At 42.5% G+C, this 20816-nt stretch overlaps 1 protein-coding gene across 1 annotated transcript in view; it reads left to right on the top strand.

Moving 5' to 3' along the window:
* LOC125429523 (sarcolemma associated protein) overlaps positions 1-20816 on the top strand; it is a 121281-nt gene that overhangs the window by 51813 nt on the left and 48652 nt on the right. Inside the window, exons 3-8 of the mRNA XM_048490711.1 lie at positions 8709-8856; positions 11428-11500; positions 12248-12284; positions 16201-16263; positions 19356-19451; positions 20660-20731. Coding sequence (XP_048346668.1) covers positions 8709-8856; positions 11428-11500; positions 12248-12284; positions 16201-16263; positions 19356-19451; positions 20660-20731 — 489 coding nt within the window. The remainder of the gene's footprint in view (positions 1-8708; positions 8857-11427; positions 11501-12247; positions 12285-16200; positions 16264-19355; positions 19452-20659; positions 20732-20816) is intronic.

Raw genomic sequence — 20816 nt, 5'->3', positions numbered from 1 at the left:
CCGAGGGCGCTGCCTTTGCAGGCGGCTCCACGGCCGGGTCCTCCTACCCCATGCGGGATTCGGAGTCCCCGGCTTCCCCCAGTAACGAGGAACAGGGAATCCAGGGGGAGGGGGCGGAGTCGCGCGAAAGCGCAAACCTCCAGCCAGACCCCGCGGCAGCAGCCGTTGCGGCCTGGCAAGCAGCCCCACCAGCAGCATTCGCCCGCTTCCTGTCGGATCAGATCGAAAAGGCCCTAGATGCCAGAGAGGCCCGCCAGACTTCTTCGCGCAGAGCAGCCAACAGCGCGCCTGGAGCTCCTCATAGAGAAGGGGTAGACCTGGCCTACAGGAACCCCATAGAGTTCCCAGATGAGGAGGAGGACTCCTCCCCAGAGGAGGAGGGGGCGGAGGGGGCCAGATTCTCTGACACAGAGGAACCCCTGGTAGAGACCACAGAACAAGCCCCCAAGTTCTTTAAGCTAGAGAATCTGCAAATGCTGATCACGAAGGCAATATCAGCCCTGGACCTACAGGACCAGGAGGGGGCAGAAGACCCCCCACCAGACCCAGACCTCCCCCCCACACCAGGAAAGCCTGTTAAGGGGTACCCCAAGGGAAATATGGACTATTTCCCGAAGGATCAGGAGGGAGAGAAATTCTTCCCCGTTCCTGAGTACTTCGTCACTAGGATTAGGAAGGAGTGGATAAAACTGGCTGCCCACAAGACCCTCCCCCCCTCCTTCAAGAAAACATATCTTATGCCACCACAATTCCACACCTTGCTACAGGCGCCCCCAGTCGACGCCCCGGTTGCCGCTCTTCACTCAGCAGACCTGGTAGTTAAGGAAGGGGAGGGCAACATCAGGGACCCCCTAGACAGAAGGTCCGAAGCAGCGCTGAGGAAGACACACGAATGGTTAGCGGCCGCGACCAAGACCCTCACCCCGGCCTCTACGATCGCAAGGGCGAGTATGGTGTGGCTCAAAAGGGTACTGGAGCGCATTCCGGAGCTTGACACCGCCACCAGAGAAGGAGTGGAGCGCGTCCTCATGGCCAGCGCATTCATGGCGGATGCCACCCTAGACGCCATCGCCCTGGTGGCTAGAGCCATGGCGACCAGCATGATTGCCAGACGAAATGCATGGCTACGTCCCTGGCAGGCCGATGCTCGTTCCAAAAATGTAGTTGCTGCGTACTCATACCATGGGACAGCCCTATTCGGCACCGAACTAGACAGAGTCCTAGTTGAAACTAAGGACAAAAAGAAAACCTTGCCCAAAGTGATCAAACATGAAAAGGGCAACACCTCCACCAGCAGACCCACTTTTAGGTCCAACAGAACACTCCCCAGGTTCTCCAGAGAGCCCGCCAAACAGGGATGGCAACAGCGGAACTCCTTTCGTGACAAACCATTCGCCAAGACCAACAACAAGCAGGGAAAGCCCTTCAAGCCAGACTTTAAGAAACAGTGACTATGCGGACCTACCAGTGGGGGGACGCCTAACCAGGTTCACAGCGGCTTGGCAGGGTACCCACGTGGACAGATGGTCCAGAGAGGTCATTCAGGAGGGCTACGTAATAGAATTCCTACAGTTTCCAAGGCTGACGAATTCCGTCCCATCACCAATTCGCGGCAAACTCTCTCCCAAAACAAAGCGAAGACTCCTTCAGGCAGTGGCCCACCTGCTGGAAATGCAAGCCATAGAGCGGGTCCCGACGCTTGGGGAGAGGAGTTCTGGGAACGATATTAGCGACTTCTTTACAGTCCCCAAAGCGCCAGCAGGGGACTGCAGGGCAGTGCTGGAATCTTCGAGCAGGTCAACAAATGCAGCTCTGCGCCTGCCAAAGAGTTTCGGCAGATGGAAACTCTAAGAACTATATCCCGGTAGCCCTTGAAAGGGCCCAGCGATTTCCCTCACCTCTTTAGACCCTAAAGGGAGGCCTACCTCCCACATCATGATCCACCGGCCCACCAGAAAGTTCCTAAGGTTCCCAGTGGGGCAGCAGCATTTTCAGTACAGAGGCGTTACCCTTGACCCTGTGGCCACACGCCTCCAAGAACGTTCCTCAAAGAGATCCTGCTGGGACCCATCATCCAGCTGAGGGAACAGGGGATCCCACATACATCCCTACCTAGGCGACCTACTCATCAGAGTCTCCGGTCCAAAGCACTGCAGGCAAGGGAGGGATGTGGCCCAAGGTCCAGGAGGTGCTGCTGGCCCACGGATTCCTGGTCAACCTAGAAAAAAGCTGCTTGTCCCCAAGCAAGAGAACTGGAACACCTCGGAGCAATAGTGGACACGACAAAAAACGCGTTATTCATCCCTCCAGAAAAGGCACTAAAAAATCCCAGCTCGCTACCAAGGCACTACTGTCGGCTCAGCGCTACTTCATCACTGCTCAAGGCAGCCAGCTTGCTGGGACTCTTTATCTCAGTCATGGACCTGAACCAGTGAAGTGGCGCGGTTCCATCGCGAGGCCTCTGCAACAGTTCTCTACGCGAGATTTCAATGGGATATCATCCGGAAGAGGGACAAACCCATCTCCATCCCCACCTCGGTACGAGCCAGCCTCAGGTGGTGGCTAAGCAAGCTCAATCTAGCACAAGGCAAATGCTTCCTCCATGCAGCCAGACCGCAGTTTTTTACAGATTCCAGCCTGCAGGGCTGGGGAGCAACCCTCAACCAACAATTCACACAGGGTCCAATGGTCAGAGGAGGAGTCCCTCCTCCAAATCAATGTGCTGGAGACAAGGGCCATACTCCTAGCACTAGAAGCATTTTCGCCCCTCAGATACAAGGGCAACAGCATACTAGATGCTTGCACGGACAACGTGGCAGCAAAGATCTATATAAACAATCAGGGATCAAGATCCCCGAACCTTCACAAAGAGGCGGCCAAGATCCTCGCTTGGGCAGAAAAACACCTACAGTCTCTGGAAGCCCAATACATCAAGGGCAAGCTAAACAGCCAGGCAGACTGGCTCAGCAGGAAGCAAATCATGGAGAGCGAATGGCAGCTCAATCCAAGAGAGTTCCGCAGAATCTGCAAAACCCTTGGCACGCCTCTCATAGACCTATTTGCAACGCAGGGCAATGCCCAATTGTCAACATTCATGACAAGACATTTTCACAAGGCGGCGTTAGCAACAGACGCCCTAGCGGCAGAATGGCCAAAAGCCCTACTCTACGCCTTCCCGCCGTTTCCGATGATTCCGCGACTCCTGAGAAGGATCCAATCGGACAGGGCGGAGGTGATCCTAGTGGCCCCCAGGTGGCCGAGGAGGCCGTGGTTTTCAGCCATCCAGGAGATGGCCATCAGAGAACCAGTGGCCCTAACCCCATCGGCGGACCTCCTCTTACAGGGCCCCATATACCACCCGGATCCCAGCTGGTTAAACTTGACCGCGTGGCGTGTGAAAGGAGGAGATTAGCAGCCAAAGGTTACTCACCCAAGGTCACCAGCACTATTCTGTCCGCACGCAAGAACTCCACAATCAATATTTACAATGCGTCATGGAGGACTTTCGTGCGCTGGGCCCAAACCAAGCACATCAACCCAGAAAAGCCAAGAGTCAGAGACATCCTAGACTTCCTACAGAGAGGGTTCGAGATGGGCCTATGAGTTTCTACACTTAAAAGACAGCTCTCGGCATTGATCACTGTTTGCCCCGCCATCAAGGGCAGGCCACTCTCCAGACATCCCGACATAGTAGGGTTTCTCCGAGGGGTCAGACTGTCCCAGCCACCGAGAGTCCACAGATTCCCGTCGTGGCGACTCCACGCGGTCCTGACGGCTCTCACCTTACCACCGTTTGAACCTATTCAATCAATCCCGTTAAGGTGGGTTCGCATGAAAACCCTGTTCTTAGTTGCCTTAACATCGGCAAGGCGAGTTTCGGAACTACAGGCCCTCTCGGCAGACAGAAAATTCTGCACCTTCCATCCGGATAGAGTGACCCTGCGGCTGGACCCCACCTTCAGCCCCAAGATCCACTCCGCGTTCCACATGAAGCAAGAAATAGTGATACCTAACTTCATGCCTAACCCTGCACACCCCAAAGAGAGACTCTGGCACAACCTTGATGTGCGCAGGGCGCTCAAGGCGTTCTTAATAAGATCGGAATCCATAAGAAGATCGGTGTCGATCTTTATTAACGTCTCCCCACCCAATGTGGGGATGCCCATGTCAAAAGCAGCCATTAGTACGACTCTCAAGGCTACCATATTAGAGGCCTACAAGGCTCAAGCTTTGCCGATACCCACGGGAGTGACGGCTCACTCCATCAGAAGTGCAGCGACCAACGCGGCCTTTAGGAACTGCGCCTCAGTGGAGGACATATGCAAGGCTGCGACGTGGGCATCGGCCTCTTCGTTTGTAAGACACTACAGACTAAACTCCCTCGCCGCCTCTGAGGCAGCGTTTGGAAAGAGAGTCCTGGAAAATATCATTGGGGACTGATACAACCCACCCATTTTTGTGGGGACCGCTCTGGGAGGCCCCAATCAAGATACCCCCCGCCGCCAGTAGAAGGGTCCATTGAATACTTACTGTGAAGGGCCTTTCTACTGGACGGCTAGGGAAGTATCTTAACCCTCTGGTTGTCATCAAATCCCAATGTTAGTTCTTTAGCCAGTTTCTTAGTTCAGTTAGTTCACGGGGAGCAGTTAGTTTACTGTTAGCGTGTGTTATCCTTCCTGTGTCCAGTTTGTTTGTGAGCACTACTTTGTCAGTCGAATACTGAGGGGAATAACCCCGGAGCACGTCACAGGAAGGGGAGTTTCAACTCTATTAAGTGGTTCCTGCCTCCTTGCAAGTAATGAAGAAGACACCCAATCAAGATACCCCCCTAGCCGTCCAGTAGAAAGGCCCTTCACAGTAAGTATTCAATGGACCCTTTCCAGTGATCACAAGACCTTCCTGTCTTTGGGAATCAAGAGTTGCTTATTTTCCCAAGGGTAGAGTAGGAATGTTTTACAGTCTCTCAGCCTGTTTTTGCTGTAACTGAAATATTAAGCTTTAGTGTTTTGGGTATGTCTACATTCTTAAAATTAAGTTTCTTCCTTCACCTAGAACTACCAAAGGATTCTATTGGGCAAGATTAATATGCCTAGTTTGGAGTGAGGGTATGTTATCTTCAGCTGTGTCTTTTCAGAATGGATTATTCAATTTATAACTTCAATTTCCAGAAATCTAATAAAAATAAAGCATACTGCCTGTCAACTAGAATAGAAAGTGGGAGAATGTAAAATAAAATCTGAATGTCATCTAAAGTGACATTGAATTCATTCTTTGTTCATTTCAAGGGAGATTCTGCATAGTGTGTAGTTTAAAAATAAAATATCTACAGAAGGGAACTGGAAATTCTGTACAACAAATGCTGAATTGTGTGTTTGAACCAATTGTGCATATGTATGTTTTGTTTTGTGTTCTTTATTCTGCTCATGATGGTATGTTTTTGGAGTTTGGCCTCTATAAATTAGGAGTTAATGGTTTCATCAGACTTTATCCACATATTTTCAGGCCTGTATCTACATATGTCAGTAAAATGAAATATACACAATCCTGGTCAATGGCTTCTCATAAGGTTAGAACTACCAGTTATTTTTCTTAAAGCTATATTGGGGAGAAAGGAAGTTTTGCATGGGATAGGTTAATACATCAAATCCTGAAAATATCTAGGAATACTCAGCTGAGATGGAATTTGCTATCTAGCCAAGTCTCAATAAGAAGGGGTGCTGACTGTTACTGACCTGGCATTCAGGGACAGCCATGAGACCAACATGTCCTGTTATGGCTTTTAAAGAAGAAAATGGAGTGCATGTAGTCTTCTGTTGTGAACCCTAGAGAGCTCATCCAGTTGTTTAGGGGAAAAAAATCTCTCTTGTTTGTAGGTAAAATGTATATTGAAAGTACATAACTTTTAGAAAGCTGTCATTTGACAAATTTAGCGTTTGATGGCCAATCGATCGATCGATTAATTAATGCTTTGCATAGCACAAGTCTGCTCATAAAACTTCCAAATAGATAGACAATGAGTAGCTAATATACATTTTTGAAAAAATGATTTTCATAGAGTACAAATAGCCATTTGTAGTCATTTTAGCCATTTTAACACTGGTGAATTTATATGAAAGAATGCTTTGCTATCAGGAGTTGTTGGATTGTAGGAGAAGAGTTGATTTTTATACCCTGCTTTTTTCTACTGTAAGATGTCTCAAAGCTGCTTACAATCACCTTCCCTTTGCTCTCCCAACAACAGGCACCTTGTGTAGCAGGTGGGGCTGAGAGAGTTCTGAGAGAACTGTGACTAGCCCAAGGTCACCCAGTAGGCTTCGTGTGGAGGAGGGTAGAAACAAATCCGACTCTTTAGATTAGAGTCCACCACTGTTAACCACTTCACCATGCTGGCTCTCAGCTATTGGAGATTAATTGTAAGTGCTGAAGGTTGTAAAGGAGGTTAACTATGCAGCTGTATGTGTGAAGAGAGGCACATGGATGTTGAAAGATAGGAAGCTGGTTGGATGGTTCTTCATATAGGACTACAGAGGTTCACTTAAATGTTGTTGTCTCTGTTGCAGTTTATTCTTGTTGTGAAATCCAGCCTTGGCTCATATGCTGTGGGAATGTTCAACTGCAATGCTAAACATAGACAAGTTAAATTCAGAATACTTGGCTTACAGTTTGCAGCAGACTGAGGATTGGTTAGAAGACTTAAAAAGGCAAGGAGCCCAAAATATGTGGATTTAATTGAATGGAAACTTGAAATATTAGTATATTAGAGTGAAACTCAGTTCACTCCTATTGTTAGAATTACCACAGTCTGAGCCCATTCATGTGAATAAGCTTAGACAAGAGTAACTGCATAGCAGTTTAAGTGGTACAGTGTAGAGCACCTGATTGTCTTAAAACCATATTAGATGAAATATATAGCTGTATAATAATAACTGTAGGAATTAGTTGCTGAGACTGCTGGATCTAATTTAATATGAACTGGGAGAAACTTCCGAAGGGGTAGTTGTATTGTACAGGAAAGTACAATGGAAACCAAGAAAGCAGCTTTAAAACTAAAAAAGTTTACTCTGACATAAGTTTTCATGAGTCAAACCTCATATCTTCAGATGCCTAGGAAGTTGATAGTAATTTTATAGACTTTTCTGACCTGAATAAGGGGTGAAGGGAGAAGGAATTGGATCAGGAAGAGACTTGTAATAAATATTTCGGGTGTGAGTCCACATGTAAGGGACTGAAACAAATGTGGTTGATATTCTCAGTGAACGAGAGAAGTCAGAAGTTGGCCCAACAGGGCTGTTGCATTGATCGTGCCCCCAAGAGGATTAGTGATGGGTAGAAATAGCAGTTTCCACTGCTTCCAGCCTTCTTCCCTCAGTTACCACAACAAGCAGGTTAAAGAAGGAGGTGACAGCAGTTGGGCTGTCAACTGCATTTGTTGTCTTCAGCTTGTGCTATGCCAAGACCCGAGGACTAAAGTTGTGGCCTGATTCTTCCCAGCACAGTGTCGGTGTTGTGCTTGTTCCTTTCCTCTTGCCGTAGGCTAGTCCCCACCACTCAGCAGAGGAGTGTTCCGTACTTTTATGGAAATTCACAGTACAATATAAAACGGCCTTTGGTCTCAAAACATTTTCTTAGGTTCTGTCAGAGGGAAAACGTTGAGAAAGCTTCTGTTCATTACAGCCTTATATAATCCGCTCACCATCTCTTGTGATTCACTGTTTTGGAAAGAATGAAGGAACTAGGTTTGCCTTGGAATTGGCCAGCTAAAGGCTTTCTGTCAGCCTTACTGAAATCACCCCTTTATCTTTGTGATCTTTGCTTTTCTGTATTTGCCTCAACCTTTTAATGTACAAGTAGACATGATAAATGTTACGCATTGGTAATTTTAACTCTCAGGCCTCTTGTCGTTATCTTTGGGACTCCAGGACCAAACAAGGCCTGATTCTGGACCTTTTGGGAACGGAGCTTTCAGTCTTTTTTGTTAAAGGCAGGAAAGAGGCGTGAGGAAGGGCAGGTTTGCTTCTCCCTATAATCCTAATCTGCCTCCCTCCCAAGCCATTATTTGGTTTGCTTGGGTCAAAAATTATAGGTACCTCTACCTGTAGCTGTAGATTTCCCAAGTAAGACAAAAAATAGCTCAGCTATCCCAGAGTTTCCTTTCCTCTCCAATTAAATTGCCTGTTTTCCTTGATTCCTCTATACCAGGAAGCCCCATCACATCCTTGATTCCTCTATACCAGGAAGCCCCATCACCTTCCTCTTTCTCCATTTCTTTCATAAACCCTTTGGCTTTACTCCCTGAAGTACATGTCACAATAAACAGGGATTATTTACGTTTATTTCTGTTTGTTCTTGCATTGCTTTATCCTTTGCTCTCTTCCCTTCTTTTCTCTTTTCCCTCCTTGTATTTCCTCCCACTGGTTAATTCAGGGATTGGGGGTAGGGATGGAAAATTACTACGACATTCTGTCAGTATTTGAACTGTAAGCTCCTTGAAGGAGAATTGTATCAATTCATGGTGCTGTATTTAAAACCCACAATAGAATCAATCTACTTGAGTAATAGATTGTATACTCAAGAAAAAAGGGGTTTCTCTTGCACATTTTGTGGACTGGGTGCCATTTTTATGTACTAGGTTAGAATTTAACTTCCAACCTTCATTGTAATTTCCCCGCCTTGCATATAACTGACAGTGTTGTATTTGTCTCTTACAGTTTTATCTTCAAGACACTAAGAGTAGTAATGGTACCTTTATAAATAGTCAGAGATTGAGCAGAGGATCTGAGGAAAGCCCACCATGTGAGATTCTGTCCGGTGATATCATCCAGTTTGGCGTAGATGTGACTGAGAACACGCGGAAAGGTAGGGGTACGGATCAGTTTTTCCCACTATTAATAGATTCTTAAAGTAGAGCTCCAAGAAATACAAACATGTAGTTTGAATTTGACATTGTTATCTGCTTTAAAATATTTATTAATGGAATCTGGTAGAAACACCTTTCTGTCTTTAAACAGTGCATATTGCTTTACCATCTGGGAATATGTCTGTTTTTTCTAGGTAATAGCACACTAGTACTACTCTGCTGGAGGCAGAACCAGCCACATAAGGATGCTTCCGATATGCTAAAGTTTAAATGCTTTGTTATGAGTTAGAATGCAAGATGGAGGCCTTTTCGGCTCTGGCCCCGGCCTGGTGGAACACCCTTCCTCCGGCTGTTCGGGCCCTGCGGGACCTTAATGAGTTCCGCAGGGCCTGTAAAACGGAGTTGTTCCGCCGGGCCTTTGGAGGGACCAGCCGCTGTGTGCCCCCCACCCCCAGCTGGCTTCTCATCATGGCCTATCATCCAACGGGACTCTGCCTTCCCTCTCTCCCGGGGAGAAATATTTTTAAAAAGTGGGGTGGCGGACGCCTCTTTTACTGTTATCGCTGTTTTAAAGGTTTTTAGTAATTTATTTATAATTATGTTTTATGTTGTACACAGCCCAGAGCCCTTAGGGGATTGGGCGGTATAAAAGTTCAAATAATAAATAAATAAATAAAATAAAAATGGATGCTGTCAGTCAAGTTTTGTTCAAAAACCATCTGTTATTTTTTTTTTCATTTTCCATCCTGTATTCTTATAGCATAACTGTAGTAGGCTGCTATGCTGATGATGACAAGTTAGTTGTCGTTATTGTACTGAGTTGGCTTTGCTATTGCTAAATGTGCCTTATGTTTTTCTGCATGCTCATATGACTACTTTTTCAGTTATTTTTTTACATTCACAGTGGTGCCAAAGCATTGCTAAATCCTTCCATGTGAGAAAAATAAAAAACACAGTAAAATATACAAGTATTTACATAATTCTTGCGTTTAATCTAATATTAAAGAAAGCAGTACACTAGGAACTTAGTCCCCCCCCCCTTTTTAAAAAGTGTTCAACTATCTAAACATGATGGGTACTGGTGGTAAAATGGTTTAATGAGCATGTTCATTAAAAGCCATTCATGCAGAGATAGAATACTTGTCTCTAAATCGCTTTTCTTGTTTGTTTACTTTGAAGGAAACATTGTGTGCAAGAAAGAGTGAATGCAATAGATCAGCTTCACAATATTTCATTTACTACTCCTTGCACTGTATATTCCATTCCCTTTTCCAAAGAGGATTACAGTAGTAATTGAGCCTTACAGCAGCCGTGAAAATTAGAAAATGGTGCTTGTCCCAGGCAACTTTCTTGGCTTCCACGAAGAAGCTCATGTTCTCCCTTTTCTTTATCTGACCCTTACAACAGCCCCTATGAAGTAGGTTAGACTGATGAGTTACCCAGCGAGAATCATGGCTGAACCCCCATCTCTGTCAGCACATTGACAAAAAAGTGTTGATACTATTCAACACTTTTTCTTTTATATTATTAACTCATTTTTACTCCCCAGTGGAGACCCAAAGTAGATTACAAAAGCGAGTTGAAATAAGCAAATAGGACAAACAGAGCACAATAACGTAATCATCAGTTGGTCCTGGAACCACTGGGCCAGGTAACTTAAGGCCACAGATTGTGTGCTCTGGGCTTAAAAGTAAATGGCCAAGAGCCCTTTGGCTTCTGCCAAAAAGGTTCATACTTTTTGGCATGCCCACACTTAAATACTTGTACCAGGAAGGGAAACAGAAGCTCAGCCTCAATATTATGTGTTTTATACCAACTGCAGCTTCCAAGTACACTTCAGAGGCAGCCTCACGTAGAGTGCATTACAATAATCCATATGGGATTAAGAGCAGTCCTTATGTGATACTAAACTGTTCATCTCTTGTTAACCATCTTTGTGAAAGATCCTCAGTAGCACCTGTTTGTGCATGAAGTGTTTCTGTGCATGCTTTCATGGGCATGTGTTCCCCTCCACCCTTTATTGATTTACTTCTCAGGTTGTTTCTGCTAGAAAAGGGGAACTGCTAGGTCCTGCTTTCACAGAACAGTGCATGGGGCATTTTGGATCCCAGATTATTTGAAAGGATGTCTTACAAAGCAGTCCTTGTAAGATCTCTTTCAGTTAAACCTAGAAAGCTAACACTTTGTACTATCTACTCACTCATTGCAAAAGGTTTATTTTTCCCCCAGATTTGATGAAAAGTAATAATTGGTTTGGATCCCAACTAGCGTTTCTGAGGGCGAAAAAAATCTGCACTTTCAGAGTGTGATTTCCCTTCTCTCTCCCCTAACCTTTCCTGCCCCAGCACCCAAAAATGCAGGGAGTGTTTTGGGCTGTCCTGAGGAGGAGGCAGAGAAATTATACTTCATGAGTGGAAATCCTTGTTTCCCTCAGAGATCCAAGCCACTATTTACAGCCTTGTTGATGACTGGATTACTAGAGTAATATTAAACCCTTCAAGCTGTTTTCATTTTTCACAGATTCTTATTGAATAATTACTTAACACTTACATTGTTAATATTGTTTCCAGTCACCCATGGATGCATCGTTTCCACAATCAAACTATTTCTTCCAGATGGTATGGAAGCTAGGCTACGATCAGAGTAAGTGTAGCTTTGTCTGGTTTTCCAATGACCAGTGGGATTCACATGGGAAAGGGTTATATGATCAGATATGGTAGCAAAATTTATTTCATACTGCAGCTATAGTAAGGAAAGGTCATGGATGTTTTCTCTTCATGAACAGATATTGTTACAGAACATGAAAACAGTGATGTGGGGTGGGAATTTTTCCAGTGCTTAAATTTTCTGTGGAGGTTTTTTTTCTTTTCTAAAGATTTACAGTTTCATAAAATTAATAACAGTGAATTAAGACCATTGTTAGTGTAATATTGCCAGTTCAAGCTTGGCAGTTGCAGACTTGCGATTATTATTCAGGTGATTATTTCTGGGAATTGTGCAAGAGAGTTCATGTATGTTTTATTGATTTTTCAATTCAGGCAGGGTGAGGGCAAGACTAAAGCAACAAGAATATGTAGTAATCCAAGCAAAAAATGTGCTGAATCAGATCATTCCATATTTAGAGTTTTTAAATTTGTCTGGAAAACTGACATCAGTGATGAAAATTAATTGTTTTTTGAGGAATCTTTTAAATACTGATTGATTGTATGGCCATTTCATCTCATTGTGATATAGAAAAATATTTTTTTGCTCAAGCCTTTTATTTGACTTTATCTGAAACATGTCCATTATTGTAACCCCCCTACTTTGTAGAAATTGTAACTTTTTGCAATTCTATTGGTACATAGGCGAAAGGAGAATTTTAAAGTCAAGTTACTTTTTTTTAAACAGTGTCATCCATGCTCCATTACCCAGTCCTGTTGATAAGGTAAGCATTAAGGCATTTGTTTCTATTTTCAGAGATGAGTAAGTAGCATTAAGAGCAAACACTTTAACAGTGATAACATTCTCATAGGTTTCCCCATAGGCCACTCTTAAATTCCATCTTATTTGAAGGTGTGAAGTATAAAAGAATGCTGCCACTAATCTGTGACAAGGGTTGTATATTCCATCATTTGTATGAACACAGATCTTCTTAACGATTATGTAATTGGTCGCATAATCGGTCTCATAATTATCAACTGGTGTGTGTGTCTTAAATGTCTAGGTCCGTTAACTGTGAGATAAATTATAGTGTATGTGAGCCATCAACAGTGAATGTCAGAAGCTGGGAAATAAGATAGCTGACTTTGTTACTGTTAAGAACAAGGGTCTGTTTTGCGTAATTTCTCGCTCATCTTCACAGCTGTTAGAAGCCAGTCAATCACAGTGAACAAATATATGCCCAGATTCTTAATTTGCATAACTTTAAAAAGTCACAGAATTCAGCTGTTGGAATGTTGTGTGATCCCAGAGTTCTTGAGTTTGCATTCTGCTGATGTAGGCTATAAAATCTGGCTGCTTGGGGGCAGTTTACAATTTTATTATCAATCAAGGCTGCCATAGTAGGAAGATCAGTTTGACTAATGGAAACAGAGGAAGCATTTGAAAACATCATTGATGAAATGAAATCCAATCTGTCACATATTGCAAATAGAAGAACTCAGCTTTCTCACATAACACTCATACGCAAATAAAAAACTGATTTAAATTAAATTTGTTTGGATCCCAATTCTAATGCTAAGTTTTATAAGAGTGCCCAATTTCACAGTATTTTTAAAAATTTGCTGCCATTTCACCAAATATAACATAAGCATTAGATCAGGCATCTAAAGGCTGCAAGGAACTGCGCAGGGATGAAAGGAAGGGTGTCCTGGCAAGCATGAATATAGACTGAAACTTGGTAGGTTCAATGGAAGACAATGTGAGTCCAACTGTTGTGTCACTACTCTGCAGCTTTACTGGAAATGATTACCAATTATTGGGTTGCACCCAAAATACTTTGAGCAGAAGACAATCACTGAATGGAAGATTCCTATCCACCCATCCTGCATCTTCCAAAATTCTGCCTTTGGGTTTAGGGGACCACAGGAATAATGCTGGGCACAATGTAAAGGTCTGCTATGGAAGGGAAGAATTGTCAAAAACCACTTTTCCACTGGTGAATGTTCTTTTTTGATCAATAGAAAACAAGCATTGAATCCAATCCATTTCCAGCCTTGAAATGAAATACCCAACACTCTTCTTGTAGCTTAGAAGTCTCAGTGGAGGATTTTTTTTTTTTTAAAAAAATCATTTTGGGAGTCATCTTTACCTTTGGTAATACTCTGCTTTTAGAAAATAGGATTTTGTTTTATGCTGTTCTTGCTTCCTTCCAAGTGTTTTTTTCAGACACATGGATGTTTATTTTGTGACAAAGTTCTTGTGGGACAATACATTACTTTTCAATAATTCTTAAGATGAATATGCACTTCTTTGTTTGCCACAATCATTTTGCTTGATACTGAGCTCTAACAAAGGTTTGATCTTATATGATCAGAATGGAAGAAGCAATCCACTTACCAGTCTCCAGTCCTGTTAAAAGTTTGTTTCAAAACCTTCCACAAGAAAGCAGTAAATAACCTCCTAGCCCCATAACATTATAACACTAAAGCAACTTAGTGAAAATGACTACTGCTTGGAGAACAGACAAGAATGCAACATAGAAATAGGCAGACAGTAATTCAGAGGCATGTTTACTGAAAATGTAAAAATTAGGGCCCCATTCAAGGGGGCAGAGCTAATTTGCTTCAGGGAGTGATATGCTGCTGCGCTGGCAGATTTGCCCTCTTTAGGGCATTTACCCCAGCGTGCTGCCACTGTGGCTCCCACCCTACCCCAAGAACTGGAATCTGGTGCAAAAACATCTTTGTATTAGAATTCTCCTTTTGGGTCCTAGTTCCTACCTAGTTCTGTTAGGTAGGCCTGGAACCCGAACGGAGCATTCTAAAAACAAAGGTGGTGCAGCATATGGTGAATGAAGTTACAATTTTGTTTTTTTTCTTTGGGTGGTTATGTTTCTTGATGTAAGTGAAGGTCATGTTAGAGACCAGTGCTAATTTAAACATTGCCTATTGCAGTACAGGTATATTCATGTAATCTGTTGCACCTGGTTGAGTATCTTGCGCCTGGAACATTCCAGCACAATGACTAATACTGTGTTAAAGTACTACACCAAGATATTCATATTTTCCATATGCGGAAGAAGACAGAGAAATAACTCAAAGTGTCATAAATAAATGTGTTGAGTTTGTAATACTGCTTGTCCTGTGAACTCCCTTCAAGTTGTATGAAGTAAACATGCCTGAACAATACTGTTGAAAGTTTGTACTAGAATCACAAAAAGGTCTAGGTTTAGGTGACATAAGCTGCTTCATGTATCTGGACAAGTTCTGTCAGAAACCTTCCTGTAACTATTAGGCCCAAAAAGTAAAATATCACAAGCTGGTCTCTCAAGCTATCGTGGATGAGGAGCAGTCATTTTGCTATATCCTCCACCAAAAAATCATCCTCTTTTAGATTCTTTGAGCTCTCAACTTTCTTCTTCTCTCCCCCTGCCCGTATTTAACTGGTGCCCAACTGCTGTCAACATTCCATGCCTCCAGGAGCATGTTTAATGCTCATCAGTCTGTTGTGTGTGTGTGAGTGTGTGTCTGTGTGGGAGTCTGTTTCTTAATTTGGGCTTATCGGAGGAGTCATGGGGAGTGGCCCAGTTACGTGGATGACCCACTTATGCTGCTTTCTTGCTCATAACTGAGGTCAATCAGCTTACTATTATAAGGAGTAGCATGTTGTGGGGAAGGGGGACTGTAACGTTTTAAAATGGTGTGTGTATGTTTAAATTGAGAGGTACATTGTAAAAGGATGGGGGATGAGAGAGTGAGGTGATTGGTTGACATTGGAGAGTGACTATGGAGAGTCTGTGCTGAACTCTGAGAGAGTCAGAGTGTGTGCAAAATTTGAAAGCAAGACAGCAGTCTGTGTTGAGATTGACAGGGAGTCAGTCTGAGGTAAACCGAGACAGAGTGTGTAGAAACATTGAGAGACTTGAAATGAAGTCAAATCCTAATGGGATCTCATATATGTATAGAAGTGGGAGAGGGGATTAATGGAGAGTGAAAGTCACCTCTGCAGATGTAACTGCCTTTGTTTTATTCTAAATTATTTTTTAAATCTTTAAGCTACAGAACTTTTTTTTAAACTTTAAACTACAACATATAAGAAATCCCCCACACTGGAATCCCATACTAGTAATTTCCTCAGGACCATATAGTCCTTTGAAACTGCTTTAAAATTTGGACACTCTATTTTAGGAGAAAGTGTAAAGGGGCTGCAATTATATTCCTGGTGGCAGTGAAAAATAGATAGAGGAATAAATACACAAACATTATTTTACACCTATATATTTTTATTTGTAAAGAAATAAGAGAGGGCATTGCAGGGACAAACTATTAACTGTGCTGGATAAAAAAAAGTTGCAATCCCTGCCTAAGAGTTTACCAACTGCTGATAGCTTGTATAAATACACAGTTAGAAAATACACTTTTTGAGTTTGGTTCACAATAAGGGTGCTCTTAGCTGTAAAGTTTTTTTTAATATACCACTTGCATTTATGTTTGTATTATCAAAAAAAGCTAAGAAACATAAAGAGAACCTTGTTTTAGAAAGCCATTTTTAAAGTTATAATGCTGATTAAATACTTTTGAGTAATTAGTACTGGTAATGTGGCTACAGTCTGAATACTGTCAATTGACCAAGTAGAAGGGCTTGGAAGAAATTTCACTGAAATCTGACTTAACATGGCTTACTGTTTACCCATTTTACAGGTTGCTGCTAACACTCCCAGTATGTACTCTCAGGAACTGTTTCAGCTTTCACAGTATCTACAGGTAATTTTGATTTCTGAGCTTTCTGGACTGGCTTGTCATTGTTATCCTTAAAACAATCCCGTGAGGTGGGTTAGACTGAAACAAAGTGATTGACCCAAGCCACCCAGTGAACTTCATGGTTGGCTGAAAGTTTTAAATCCATCTCTTACCAGTCTTCCTCCAACATGGCAACTACTACACTGTTCTGGTATTTAAGGTGCATGAGTAATTCTTTTGTCCGTTGATATCAGGTGGATTTGATATAGTGGTCTTAGGTATCGACTGTTAAGAGCTTGGTGCAGTAGATGGGTTAGGACCACTCATGACCCGAATTGGATCCTTATGGAAGTTGCGTTTGGGTAGCCAGTTCAAGGTTGACTGAGCCTTCCATCCTTTCTAGGTTGGTAAAATGAGTACTCAGCTTGCTGGGATAAAGTGTAGATGACTGGGGAAGGCAATGGCAAACTAACCTGTAAACAGTCTGCCTAGTAAATGTTGTGATATGATGTCACCCCATGGGTCAGTAATTACCCATTGCTTGCACAGGGCACTACCTCTACCACTATATAAAATCAATTAAGAACATTTACTTTTGTGTATCTTGGACAGGTCCCTGGAGAAGCAGCATAGAAATTCTCTAATTAATAAATATTCTCTAAATAAAGGCATGGCAAAAATGATCTTAACAGTCCTGTTATGCAAGCAAGAAGGAATAATTCATTCCTCAGTTTTAGAAGGTGACTGGTTTGCCTGTCTCAGAGCTGGATCTGTAAAGGCTATGATACAAGTGACAGAAATTCATTGTTGGTGAAGAGATGGTAACTGAATCAAGGTCAAACCGGGCAAATGAAGATAGTTGACAGAGTTGAAAGAATATCCTAGACTGTGGAGAATGTTCAGCCTTGCCACAGCATTCTGTAGCTCTGTCCCAATCAATATCTCAAACATCGTCAATTTGGGAGTTAGACTGGAATATCTGTTGGAAAGAATGAATGTTTGCTATCAGTCTTCTGAAGCCCATATTTGTCGGAATTTTCCTGCACGTTCAATTAAGATGAAACTTAAGTTTGTCCTAAAAGAGTAAAATTGAGAGCACTGCAGGCTGATGTAGCTTTGTCCCATGTGTTCATTGCTTTGACCCATATCTTTCTGAGAGCTTGGCAAGAATAAGCTTTGCAAGGCCGTGTCCTCATGCATGGACCGTGGAGGTTTACATTTTATAGTTTGATTTCTAGAAGCCCAGTGACAGTTTGCAAGTTTCTGGTTCTAGTGTTAAGCTGTGCAGAATTACTTTTGCAAACTGTTTTGGGGTAATTATTTACTGAACTGCTTAACGGTAAGATGCTGATGAACAGGCATGGTAAATAAGAAGGCTAAAATACTCCACCTAGTGGCTTGTCAATAAAGAGAATTTTAAATATTTTGGTTGGAATTTTTTTTAAAGTTTCCTTTGATATGAAACATGATCTCATATTTACATCTAAAACACATGTTTACATCTAAAAATGTGACAAATGCATTTGCAAAATACCAAAAAATTTTTTTCCTGGAGTGGGGATTGGCTGCATGAAAACCCAAGTGGAATGCTTTGCAATACATGAAACAGCCCTCAGTTAACTAATTATTTGAGGTTGTTTAATGAATAAATGTAATTAAATCCTTGAAGAGAAGGTTGGTAATTGAAGCATTCCGCAAGATACATGCTACACTTCCCCTCTCATCAAATTTTAAATTTCAATTTGCTGTTGTTAAGACTTTCCATCAGCAAACTGTCCTTTCCATCAGCAAACTGAGTATTTGTCTGGACTTTCTGTCTCCAGCAATGGCCAGATTTAGATGCCTCAGGAATTTTTAAATGCAGAGTTATATTCGTGTGCTCTGTTCCACATAGACAGGGGCACTGCCTCCCACAGCTGTGCCTTCCCCTCAAACTCCACATGGAGTTCTGGATGGGGTGCAGTTGAATGCCAGCTAGCAAGACTCACCCCACCTCCGAACTCCATGAGGCTATCACCAAATGGACCCACACCACTCTCAGACTCCATGTGAAGTTTGGGGGTGGGCCAGTGCTCAACTGTGGCCCCACTGGCCAGTGCTCAACTGTGGCCCTGCCCTGAACTCCATGGGGAGTTTGGGGGGTAGTTGTGGGCCTCCCCTCCACATGATCTCCAGGAAGTGGCACCTAAGGCTCTAGCCCCCCTCTATCCCCTGCCACTACGCCACTGCACTTAGACTTTTGGGGTGTTTGAAGGCATTCAGGATACTTTTATGATTGGCCTTCCCCTTCATAATGTTGGTGTGTTACATACAAAGGTTTTGTACCTGTACAGAAGTTATAATGGAACATTTCATAGTTTTAGCCAAAGAATTGATGGTGAAATTGTAAAAGAGTTTTGCCTTTTGAGCATATCTAGAGGGGAAGAACAAACACTTTTCCACTTGGCCACCAAAGGCACAGCTTCCAGAACATTCCTTCTCAGGCTGCTTCTTCTCCACACTATCCTTTTTTCTCCACTTCCGCCACTGCTTTTCTTCTAGTGTCAGGGGACTGTATCCATGTCTCTGCAGGTGCAAGGTCCCTACTAGGTACTTGGAAGTTATCATGTCAACAAGGAAAAGGAAGTAAATGTATCCATCCAGGACTTGTTATTGCAGTCTGTATTTTGAAGAGAAGGAATATTGGGTGGATTTATCAGCAATTACTTTTCTTACTAACCATCAGTACTTGTATAGACACTGGGGCCCTGAACCTCAAAAATTGTAAATGTACATTTGAAACTTTTCACTGCAGCAGCTCCCACTATTGACAAAAGAAGGTGTGGCATAGGTTGGCAGAAAGGTGGGTGCTTGCTTGGAGTGTCCACATCTGTATGTCTGAGCCAGGCTGCAAACGTTTAAGATTTAAACACAAAAATTGAAGCACAGAGGGCAACATAGTCACATCTCCCTTAGGTACTTGCTTAGATTAATTTTTTTCTGAACGTGTGAGAGAAACTGTTCAACCAGTTGAGTGTTACATGGCTGATGCTATGAAATATTAGATTGCTGTAGCTTGTTACTTTGATACTGTTGGAACTCACTTGACATTTGTGTTGTATTTGTTCTTAATGAAGGAGGCCTTACATAGGGAACAAATGTTGGAACAGAAGCTGGCCACCTTACAGCGATTGCTTGCTATCACCCAAGAGGCATCTGATACCAGCTGGCAGGTATTTTGTGTATTTTCATTTTAATCTGCTTTCCGGGGTTCATTTATTCATCAGTATTGTTAATTCAATCAATCAAAGATTTTATTGTATAGCCGTAGATTTTCACAACATAAAATATAAAAAGAAAAAACAGATACAGAAACTCTATTTCAATGGTTTTTGAGAACAGTGTCCAACTAAGTGCTCCGTCAGCATTGTTTGGAAGCATGAAAAGAGGCTCTGAGGTGATCTTTTTAAATTATTTCATACTAGGGAGAGAAGTTGGATTGCATGATTATGTTTTTATAAATTAAGGTACCACCCTTGAAGACTCAATCACACAGATCAGAATAGTTTGTGATGTGTATTAGATTGTCTGGAATGGCATAAATATATAAAATGTTATGAAAAATCTTATTGGCTTATTGACGACTTGATCCTGTAGTCTAGAAGAGGACCCTGCTCTGCTGCCTAAGCATTGGGATGTCCTGATCCTATTTTTTGCATTGAAGTCTCTACATAGATTGCCTGGGATACTGGGATGGTAGGCTTTCTAGGGCAAGACACAAATGATTTCAAATTTTACCCTTATCCCAAATCTAGAAGGCTGTCTCCTGTCTCCAGGTTTTCTGCATTAATAATAAATCAAAATTACACAAAAAGTTTAAAAATTCAAGGTTATATAACTTGTTGGACCAGCCTCTCAGATTCCACAATAAGATCTTTAGTAGTCATTGGGAATTTGAGATTTTATCCAGTTCTCCCCATGGATCATGAAAGATGCAGCCATTTCTAATCAAGTCTGTATGATCTCAGGCATTTGATTCTTGTAACTGTAGCTGATGAATTTCCTATTCCGGCTTCATCTGTTAGGAGCTTGAATTTTTCCTGCCGTTTCTAACTACTGTCTTGGTTCACCTTATTTTGTGGTACTAGTGTTGGTGTAGTTGAGTTTAACATCAAAAGATCCGGTTCTAAAAATAAAGGTGTCACTTCAGTTGAGAGAGTTTCCTTTAACTTCAAAAGTTTTGATCTTAGATACTCTAATCTGTAGTATTGTTAATTGTTGCTAATTAATCTGAAACTGGTGGAGTTAACAGTCCAATAATATGTTGCATATGCTGCTTCAGATAAAGAATTCGCTTATGAAATTCTTCTCTCTCTGTGTGTGTTTGTGCTATCTCTCACATGTTGTTAATTTAAGAATGTGTTGCTTTTCTTTCTAACAGGCTTTGATAGATGAAGATAGGCTACTATCAAGGTTAGAGGTTATGGGAAACCAATTACAAGCATGTTCAAAAGTAGGTAGCTTGCTTGGATGAGATGTCTAACATTTAGGATTAGCATAATTTTAAAAACATTTGCATAGTGCTTATATCAATCACT

This window comes from Sphaerodactylus townsendi, linkage group LG03, assembly GCF_021028975.2.
Source record: "Sphaerodactylus townsendi isolate TG3544 linkage group LG03, MPM_Stown_v2.3, whole genome shotgun sequence".
NCBI lineage: Eukaryota > Metazoa > Chordata > Lepidosauria > Squamata > Sphaerodactylidae > Sphaerodactylus > Sphaerodactylus townsendi.
Note: the sequence above shows the minus strand (reverse complement) of the source record. Positions and strands in the feature narration are given on the sequence as shown.